This window comes from Echinops telfairi, unplaced genomic scaffold (genome assembly GCF_000313985.2).
Source record: "Echinops telfairi isolate 266 unplaced genomic scaffold, ASM31398v2 ScPeMD7_22;HRSCAF=79, whole genome shotgun sequence".
Classification (NCBI taxonomy): Eukaryota; Metazoa; Chordata; class Mammalia; order Afrosoricida; family Tenrecidae; genus Echinops; species Echinops telfairi.
The window spans coordinates 1525544-1536357 of NW_022103919.1; the positions used below are offsets into that span (position 1 = coordinate 1525544).

General features: G+C 55.2%; 1 protein-coding gene across 1 annotated transcript in view; it reads left to right on the plus strand.

Annotated features, from left to right (window-relative positions):
• The window catches only part of LMX1B (LIM homeobox transcription factor 1 beta), a 22393-nt gene that overhangs the window by 622 nt on the left and 10957 nt on the right, over positions 1-10814 (plus strand). The window contains exon 2 of the mRNA XM_045288507.1: positions 5110-5271. Within this exon, the coding sequence (XP_045144442.1) occupies positions 5110-5271 (162 nt within the window). The remainder of the gene's footprint in view (positions 1-5109; positions 5272-10814) is intronic.

Genomic DNA, 10814 nt, shown 5'->3' on the forward strand with positions numbered 1-10814 from the left:
CCCCGGCGCTGGCCCGGATCCACCGCCGCTTCCCCCCAGCCGGCTGGGGCCCGAGCGCACGGAGCCGACGCCGACCCAAGGCTGTGGGCTCCCAGATCCGCTTCTTGCAAAGGGCCCCCGGTGTGGGGTAGGATGCAACTGCCCTCTCCCCGCCCCACACATCCAGTGCCTCCTTCAGAATTTCCCCTCCTGCAAGGTTCCCCGCCGCTCAGCCACGTGCTGCCCCGTCTGAGGAGCCCATTTCGCAGGTTCAGCTCGCAGGCCCCAGAGGCCCCCCAGCTGGGGGATAAGAGCTACCCACACACCGTGCCTGTAGCTCCGGGCAAAGTCAGTGGGCATAGCCAGGCCACTTAGTGGGGGCTAGGGGGTGGGGACCCACAGTTCTCCAGCTCCTAAACCTCAGTCCCCTTGCTCTCCCCTCAGGGCCTCCAGGAGGGCAGGCTCTAAGCCAGTGAAGAGCTAGTCTGATCTGGGAGGGCCCTGGCTCAAGTCCCCCACCCCTAGCTGTTTGGCCTGGCTAAGAAAGGGATTCTTACTTCTTGGGGACGCCATGAGGCCTCAGTGAAGCCCCTTGGAGTGAGGCACTGGATGGTCCCTGCAGTGAGTGAGTGGGTGGGTGGGTGAGTGAGTAGAGTGCAGGAGGGAGGGGCCACTTAGTGAAGGTTTTGTGAAGAGACTGGGTAGTGAGGTCCTTAGCTAGGGATGAACACAGCTAGTGCTGTTTTGGGTTGTGTAAGGAAAAGTATGCAGTGGACAATGAAGGAGGAGAGGCCGTTTCTCCCCTCTGCAGGACTGAGTGGCTGGGTGGCAGGTTTTCGGGACTATGTGTGGAGTCAGGCTCATTCCAACGGTGAGGAGAATGTGAAGAAAGAGCCACAGGCACCTGAGGAACTTTAACAAGAAGGGAAGGGGTGGTCTCTGGGCGTGGGTCACTCTCTGAGTGTCTGGAAGGCAAGAAGGGACAGGCTTGTTCTGTGGGATGCCCGCTGAAGCTGGACTTTTGAACCCAACATATGACACCCCCAAGGCTGCTTTGACTTCCTGATTTTGACCCTGAGTATGTTTTCATTAACTCTGGTCAAGGTTATACTAAACTTTGGGTGGTTGGTTGGTGATTCTGAAAAATACCTACCTGACACCTCCCCACCCCACCGCCATGGGGGGGAGGGAAAGAAACTGGTTCCAATCATCAGAACAAAATGCAGCTGCCAACACTGCAAGTGCTCCTGGTAAACTGTGCCCCTGGCTCCAAATTCTCTGGAGAGTCGAACCCTGATCATGGGTGGCATCCAAGAGGAGCTCACACCCAATGACAGGGCAAACCTTTATTGAAAAGTGTTCGTGGAAAATGATTCATCTCCACGAAGATAATTTAGTAAAATAAAAATGAAAACGGAAAATGTCTTAAATTATTTAAGTGTGCTAGAAAGAAAATTGATCAAAAGAATTAAATTGCCTTAATGGAGTTTATTGCAGAAAACACAAGCTCAAAGGAAATGTATCAATGTGGTTATAACTATAATTAAAGTGCTTGTCATCTATATAGGTACAGGATGTCCAGAGTCCTGGGGGTCAACATGGTAAGGCAAAAACATAACCTTAGTGAGCTGGCATGCACTCCCTGAGTCTTCCTGTGAGACCCCCTCGCTGCGGGAATGCCGTGTTCCCCGTTACCCAGAGAGCTCTCTGAGTGCGGTGAACCAGTGTCTTGTTCCCTGCTCATTCTCCATCACCTAGCACATCTCTTAGCCAAGACGGTGGGGGGTGGTGTTGGTGAATGCTTGTGGAATCAACAAGCCCTATAACGAAAGACTCAAACGGCAGTTTCTACTTTTTCTAGAGGAGGAATCATGGCACAGGTCTGGTACAGATTAGCTGTACAGGTCTGAGTCGCTCCTATGTACTGGGGGAATACATGCATGGGTGGATGCTTGCTTGCATGGTTGAGAGGGCGATGGGTGGGTAGATGGTAAATGAAGGGATAGGAAGATGGAAGACTGGTTGACTGGCTAGCTATTCGGATGGGTGACTCATGGGTGGGTGGGTCGGTGAATGGATGGATTAATAGGTATACAACTATTCATAGCTCAACATTCGAGGAAGGGTTTTCCTTGCTCACGTATACTCCAACCTGACTGGCTGCGTTAGTCTGCGTAGACTAAAGAAACAAATTCATAGACACGCACAGGTGTCTAAGAGCTTTATATACAAGAGCAATTGAATATTGAGAAAACATCCCAGCCCAGGCCAGATCAAGTCCGTAAGTCCAATATTAGCCCATATGTCTGATACCAATCTATAAAGTCTTCTTCAGACTCACGAAACACATGTAATGACGCCAAATGCAGGAAGATCACAGACCAGTGGGTGAAAAATCTTGTGGATCCAGAGGCGGTAGAAGCAGCTCGGTGCTGGCAGGGGTCTCCACATGGCTCCTCCAGTTCCAGGGCACGGGGTCTTTCAGCATAGTACCATGTGTCTTGTCAGGGAGTGAGCTTGTCTCCCGCCTCCAAAGAGGAATACAGGAATTCCCAGAATCCTCAGAGGAAGGCCATGCCCACATGGAGGCCTCATTGGCTATATTCTGATTGACAGCCTAGACTCCACCCCTTCACTCTGAATCCTGAAATTGACACCAGATGATGTAACTACCACACTGGCCCACTGTCTCCCTAACCCTGAACATGACCTCCATTGTCCCCTCCAGCTTTTGCTTCTTCAACTGTTTCCTCCCAGAACGGTCTCTATGCTTGCTTTTATGTCTTTACACAGCCCAGGCACACACCTGTCCCCAGTCAGCCCACTACATCCCCCATTCAAATCTCTGTCATTTGTTAAAAGTTTCCTTCTCCAGGTGAGAGAGGAGCTTTGCCTTCTTCAGGTTAGAGACGACCATATTTACCCCCATCGAGTTCCATACTGGATCCCCCAGCCATCTGGTCACATATCGCTAACCCGAGCTGTTCTGGCTACCCAAGGACCCTGGAGTAAAATCCAATCGCCTTCACATGCCTTGGTGTTGGAGTTTCTCATCTTCCACCCGTGATCTGCCACAGCCCCCACTCTCCAGCCGCAGCCCAGATCATGGGCCCTGGCACTCAGAGATATTTGGAGGAAATGCTCAGGATGGAGGCGGTGGAGGCAGGAGAGCCCTTCAAGAACCAGGAAACCATCGGGAGCACCAGGCACCAAGGAAGGAAGAGCAAACAGGAGCTCTGGAGCCCAGATTGGAATCCTAGCTTTGAACTAAGCAGCTGTGTTACCCTCTCCAAGTATCACTTCCTTCCCTTATAAAAGAAGAGTCTCAGTGCCTGTCTCCCTGGGGCCTTATGGGGAGCCATTCCTGTGCAGATAAGCCCCAGGGCTTGGTGGGAAGCATTAAATTCTAGCTCATAATAATTGCTGCTAGATTTGGCAACCAGGAGCTAGGACCTCAGTGATGAGGGCAGAAACCTGAAAGCAGCTCAAAGGGGGGCTTGATAAACAGATGGGAGGAAGAAGTCCTTACTGTGGGCCCAGCCCAGGGCCTGGCTTATAGTAAGTGCTCAATAAATGTGCAATGAATGTTTTGCCAGTACAGGGGACAGAAAGAAGAAGGAGGAGAATCAGCCTAAGGGTTAATGGAATAATATGGGCAAAGCTTTAGCCCGGCGCCTGGCCCAGAAAAAACATTTCACAAATGGCATCAGACTCTCTGTGGCCCATTGGCCCAGGCTTTCTGGCAGCTCTTCTGCCCTGGACTAGGGCCTCATGCTGGGCTAGAAGGGGCTCATGGGAAAATGGTCAGAGGGACCTGAAGTGTCACCTCCCACCTGCCTTGGACCAGTGTCTTTCCCTGATGGTATAAGGACATCTTTCTGGCACCAGGGAGGCCTGGCCTTCAGAGGGACCCGCCCCCCCCTCACTCACTCACTGTCATGGAGTGACTCTTAGTGACTCTAATACCCCCAAATGACAAGGCAGCAGAGTCTAAGTCTCCTTCCCACCCACAGGAGTCAAAGTCCCATGGGTGGTGACAGGTCATCAAGGGCCAAGCCCATGCACACAGCAGCTCCTTCTGAAGGCCCTCAGGAGAGTGAGGCTGCTCTCTCTGAGTGTGCATGTGTCCTGGACGCTCCTGATTGGCCATCTCCCGCCTGGGCCTCTCCAGAACACATCCATCCACACGACTAATTAGATTAGAGGGCAGCTCGCACTTAACACGTCCAGAACTGGACCCCTAATTCTCCCCTCCCTGGCCCGCACACCAACTGTTCTTGCTCCTCTCTTCTCCATTCCATTTCATGACATCCCCACCCTGCAGTTCCTTCAGCCCCCAAACTCCAGCCTCATCCCTGCCTCTGTTTCTCTCACATCTCATGTCCAAGCCCGTGTCTAAGCCTGGCCTGGATTATTGCAATCACTTTCAATGCCTCCCCCAGACTCTTCTCCCTTCTGGTGCCAGAGGGATCCGGTTAAAATGTCAGTCAGATCACGTGCCCTTCTGCTCACAACCCGCCCAGGGCTCCCATCTCACTTGAGGAAAAGCCCCATCTGTCCCCCATCTGTCCCCCAACCCCATTCTTCCCTGCCCCGACTTCCTACTCCTTCCCCCCTGGCTGGTCAGATCCCTCTCAGCAGCCTCTGACCCCAGGCCCACCCTCCTCAGGGCCTTTGCACTTGCCCCTCTGCTTGGACCCTCCTGCCCACAGGCATCCGTGGGTGGACAGCCTCCTTCAAGTGTCAGATCTCAGTAACAACTGTCTTCCCTAAACTTGCAGCCCCTGCCACTCCCTCGACTGTCCCCGCCTCATTTTTCTTCATCACTTTGTCACCGTCTATTACACTCTGTGTTCTGCCGATTGATCTCCCCATTGCCTGTCTCAGACCCATTCAACAGGGAGCCCCCTGGGGCGCAGACTAGCTATGGCCTTTGGGCTCCCTGCTTCATCCCCGCCCAGCGGCCAGTTCGGTGCACATAGTAGGAGCTAAATAAATCTTTGTGGGATCAACTGAACGCGTGCATGTCTGGGCCGGCTGGCCGCGGAATGGTCCCGGGGCTCCCGGCTGTGCCCGCCCTTCCCTGCCGCTGGCCCGTGACCTCCAGCCTCAGCCCGGGCCTCCCGACAGCGTCCCAGGCCGGATCAAAGGGCCCAGGAGGCGGCAGCCCCGCACAGCTGTGTCTGCGCGGCCGCCCGCAGGAAGCACCGGGGCAGCCCTCGCGGCAGGCCCGGCCCCGGCCCGGCGAGGCTGCCGAGAGGCCCTGCGAGGCGCGCGCGCCGGCGGCGAACGGTCAGAGCGCCCGGCTCCGCCGTGCATTCCAGCCGCGTGATTGACGCGCGCACCGGGCCCCCGCCTGCGGCTCCTGCCGCCCGCCCGGCCGGCCCGCCGCCGCCGCATCAAAGCAGATGTTTGCAGCTGGTTTGAGTTGGATTCCCATCAACAGGCCCCTTTTTGTCTCAAAATAAAAAACAGCTCCTCCCGGAATGATAAGGGCGCGGCAGGCACGTGGGGGAGATGTCATCGACTGGGACAGGGAGGAGACCAGGCAGCAGCTCCCTCTGACTGCTTCCACCCTATCAGCTCCTCCAAGTGACATGACAGGCAGGCCATGGCGGCACAGCTGGGCCTCTAAGAGTGCCCAGGGTCCCGCTGTCCCCCAGCTCCTGTGAACTCTCACTTCAGCCCTGGTCACAGAAGTCAACCTCCCTGCTCACCCCCAGTGTGCCGGGCCAGGTCCTGGTGCTCCACAGCGGGCCCCTGATGGGAGCCAGTCTAGAGGGACCAATGTCAATAAGGTGGGGACCGTCACCCCCATTTGCAGCTAGGGAGACAGGTTCGGAGAGTGGAGGTGGCTTCACACCTATTCCTCCGGCTTCTTCACCTCCTTCAGGAGCCCCCATCCCAGCCCCACCCCTCGCCCCTCTCCTCCAGGCTGAGTGTCACCCCTTCAAAGTCACTGAGTGTGCCCCTTCCCAGCACACATCCTGCTATGCCAGCTTCGGGGCAAAGCTAGACCTGATGCTTCCCCTGCATCTGGCATGTGCCTCAGAGTCAGCCTCTGTGAGCTTTACTGAGGTATAACCAGGACCCCACAGGTCAGCGGTTCGAAAACACCAGCCATTCCACAGGAGAAAGACGGGGCTTTCTACTCCATAAACAGCTACAGTCTTGGAAACTCACTGGAGCAGTTCTGCTCTGTCCTACAGGACTGCTCTGAGTGGACACCAACTGGGTGGCAATGAGTTAAGAGTATAGCCATTGAGGATAGGTGGGCTGTGGTTCCTGTGGAGCGAGGAGGAGGCTTCCGGGGCTGTGGAGTGCACAGCCCCAGGGTTGTGGGGCTTGGGCCTGGATAGGTCCTAAAAGACATCAGACCCAGAATCGCCCCTCCCCCCTCCCTTTGTGGCCATGGATGAAGCCTGGCAGATGTCCATACCTACCAAGGGACAGACAGACAGCAGGAGCATATTCCCAGTGATCTGAGCAGGTGAGGAAGAGAACATTCTAGAACCTGTATGGGGGGACCATGGTGAAGCCCAGACTGGAGTTGGGAGGGCGAGCATGGATATACGGATGTCACTGCAGTGCCCTGCACGGGGCTAGACTTATCACAGGGCCGAAATGTCGCTGGAGCCCCAATCCCCTAACAGAAAGCATGCCTGGAACTTCACCGATAAGAATTAGGCAACTAGATTCCAAGTCAGGGAGTTATTAAGTTTGGGCGGTGGGGTGGGGAGAGAGATGCATTTACCTTATCTTGTTAGGTTGTGGCATTCTTGGAACCTCAAAAGTGAAGGACCCAATATTCTCTTGTCCTACCTGCCTGCCCATTCTCATCTCTTAACAAGGCTGTCTATGCATTCCACACTCACGCGCTCCTCCCGCATACTAGCACCTCGGGTGGGTGTGGGGGACAGGGGAGTTAACACAGCCTTTGGTCTTTTGCTCTGTGGGGACTTAAAACACACACACAAACAAACAATTAGAGAGTGACTGAGTCTGTTGGGCATCAAGGAAGGCTGCACAGAGAAGGCAACTCAAATTGGGCCTTGAAGGATGAAGAAGAGTTCAACAGGAAGCAAAGGGGAGAGGAAGAGCAGATCAGCCTTAGAGGCAGGCAGACGGGATGTTTCAAGTGCTAAGGAGGCAGGAAGGGACTTGCTTGTTCCAGGAGTGACGAGAAACTTGGGTACATGAGCAAGAGGGCCTGAGGCCAGGTGGGGCAGGGCCGGTGGGGCCTTGAGTGCCATGATTAGGTCCTTGGGCACTAGTCCCAAGTGGCTGGGTGCTCTTGGACACTGAAAAAAATGAAGAGGGCATGTGATCTCATTGGCTTGATGAAATGGCAAGCTGAGACTTTAGGTGTTTCTTCCCCAAGGAACCGGGAGGGGGCGCTGTCCACTGATCAGCAGAGAGTGGTTATGGAGTAGGAGGAGGTGGTGACCGAAGGCTGGCTAGTGGGGACCCGGGGTGGTTGTGAGGACGGTACGTTGCCGTGGTGGGGTGGAGCGTGCACGTCGAGCGGTGAATGGTGCTGATGGAAGTCTTGACGAGATGACGGCAGTGGTCACAGCCCCCGTTTGTAAGGCTGGCCCTGGGAGGTGGCCTCTCTTGCCATCCCAGTTGGACTGAACGGAAAACTGAGGCCCAAAGAGGAAAAGGGCCTCCCACAAGGTCTGTCTCAGGGACCTTGCAAGTATCGCAAGCCTGGTGCATGCTCCTGGTCCCTGAGATCTGGGGGTGAAGACCCCCCGCAGAGAGGCGGGATGTCCCCATGACACCAGGAAGCCAGCTTTACTGAAGAAAAGAGGTCATCAGGACATTCGTCCCTGCAGCTGTGGATGGTGTAAGAGAAATGAATTAATCAGATTTATAATCCATGTTCAAATGCTCTAGAAAAATTGGTTTTCAGAGTTTTGTTTATTAGTTTTATGAGTCTAATAAATTGGGCATTAAACGGCTAGACCAATACAAACTCAGGGGATGTAGATGAATAGTCTCACAGCCTGGGACTCTTCAAGAAAAAGATGTCCCTACAGATGGGATTTCTTTTATCCTTTTTTTTTAATCTTCTTTATCACAGATGATCCCAACAGGGGTGGGATGGGGGTAGGGAACAATGCGCGTGTTGGGGTGGGGTCGGGTAGGACAGTGTGATGGGTTTGGTTTTTAACACATAGACACACACTCTGCTCCACCTCCGGGTTCAGACTCCTGCTGGGCAGGGCAGACTCAGGGTGAACGGGTCCCTGCCCCAGGAGCCTCCTGGTGAGATGTGGTCCCAGAATAGCACAGGGCACAGGCCCTGGATGTGCACAATAAGAGGGAGGGAGAGTGCAGTGGGATGCACTGGGAGACCTTGAGCGGTGACCCGACCTCTGCTCCCTGGCTGTGTCCTGATCTGTAAAACGAGGATAGAAACAGCATCTTCCTTTCCAGTCCTGGAGGACTTGCTGAGCTGATACAGGTAGAAGATACCTCGGCGTTAGCATCACCCAATAAGTGTCAACAAGACAGGCAGGCAGGGAAGGCCGGTGTGCTCACACCATGTAACAGCAGAGGCCCACACCGCAGCCAGAAAGGTGGACGCCGGCCCATGGTGATTGTGAGAGGGAGGGGTGGCTGGGAGCTGTAGGCCCTGTGTCAGAGAGACTGCTCCCAGGAGTCACCAAGGTGGTCACCCTAGGTGGTCAACAGAAGCATTTTGGACACAAGCTGGAGTGGGGCTGGGCAGAGGCAAGGCAGCGTGCGGTGCCTGGTGGGCTCCTGGGATGTGTTGGGTGTGCTGCCCGGGGCCCCCCAGTGACCCACAGCAAACCAAGTCACAGCCACTGAGTCCATTCTGGCTCCCAGGGACCCTAGAAAGACTCCCAGGCTTGTAAAATGTTTTGGGAGCAGGCAGCCTCGTCTTTCTCTCAACAGAGTGGCTGGTGGGTTTGAACCACCAGCCTCGTGGACAGCTGCCCAACAATAGGTAGGTCCAATCATTCCCACTTTACAGATAGGAATTTGAGGCTCAGAAAGGTTAAATGCCTTGTCCAAGTCACACAGCAAGAAAGTTACGGAACTAGAATGAAACCCCAGGACCTTCTCTCCCTTCCCACAGCCTCCACACTGCCCCCACTCCCATAAGACCAGGTTTGGGGTCAGGACTGACAACCCGAAGCAGAGCAGGACTGGATTAGTGCAGTGTTCATAACCTTAGAGCGTGTAGGGCCCCGGGCTCTGCTCTGAAGGTGGCCATGGCAGAAGGGAGAACAGGGAAGTTGACCCAGAATCCTCTGGGAAGGGTTATAATGGGGACTCAGAGAGGGAGGCATCCACTTCAGACTAAGGAGCCCTTCCTGGAGGAAGTGATGCCTATAGGAAACCCTTAAAGATTCACAGGAGTTTGCCAACGCAAAGGTTGCCGGGGGAGGGGGTGGTGGATGGTGGATGGTGTTCTAGGCTGTCAAAGCAGCATAAGCCACCCGTGGTGTGTGTGTGTGTGTGTGTGTGTGTGTGTGTGTGTGTGTGTGTGTGTGTGTGTGTGTGATGTAGAGTACCCACAAGCCTGTGTGCCTGAGGTGTGAGGAAGCTGCCCCCCTGGATTGGTGGCCGTCAGGTTACTGGAGAGCACAGAGCAGATAGAGTGGAGGCCTCCTGCCCCAGGTGAGGCGAGAACTTCTTCTGCCCCACCCGCTCCTGCATCCTGAAGAAACACATCCATCGCAAATCCCCAGCATAATTCTGAGGCGTGGGAACTCTCACCCCCACCTTAGAGATAAAGAAACGGAGACCATGACCCGCCCACGGTCTCAGTGCTGATCAGTGGGCCAGTCCGGATGGAAATCAGGACCTGGCTGGAATCTCAGCCAGCCCTTTCCTCTCTGCTGGGGTCGTTCCCACCAGGCAAGGTGAAGGCGGGCAGAAGGCCTGGGGAGCAACTCGCCATGTCCTGTCAGGACTTGCAGTGGCCGGCGTGCCCCAGGCTCATGCAGCCGGCCGCAGTGCACAGAGCATACCCACCCACTCCTTGCATCTGTACCTTGCCAAGCAGCCAGTGTGGTTGAGCCCATTATACAAACGCGTAAGCTGAGGCTCTGAGAAAACTCTCCGCCCAGTCACTGGCCAGCAAGTGGTGAAGCCTGGCCTTGAGCGCCCACCCAATGCCAGCTCTGCTGGCTCAGCCTCCCACGGCTCAGTGGCTGGGTCTGGGAAGTGGAGGGAGATGGAGGGAGAGGATGGGGGGCTTGCGGAAAGGAGGGAACCCTGCAGGTGCCCCCCCCCAACTCCTCCCACCCCCACAGTTAGCATGCAGACAAAGGCAGTACGGTAATTGGGAGCGAGTATTTCATGGCATCCCCCCCGATGTTTTATTGGGTGGAGAGATGCTCAGAGACCAGACGGATGGCGCATTCCCTGTATAAAGTGCACGCGGTTTGTTTTATTTCCCGAGTTTTTGCAATCTAGATAACAGATGACGCCCCCAGTGGCTGGCGCTGCCTCTGTAATGGCGGCGCAGAGCCTTTGGAGAAGTATTAATAATAGATTGTGTTGATGAGTTTGGAGAAAGTAGCAATCGACCCCCTGCTGCCAAGACATTAGCGCGGCTCTTCCGATCACAGCCCGCCATGCACGGTAGTGGGGACTGCTCAAATGCAGGTCACCCACTCTGCCGCCCGCCCCCTCCTACCGAGAGGGCCTCCAAGCTGGATGTAATGGCTCTGGAGCCTGGGCCCCACCCGCCTGCACAGAGGCACGCCAGCCCCTGTCCACTCCTGGGCCACAGAGACTACAGGCTCAATGGGGCTCCTAGATAGGGAGGGAGAGTGTGGAGAGGAAACAGAGGG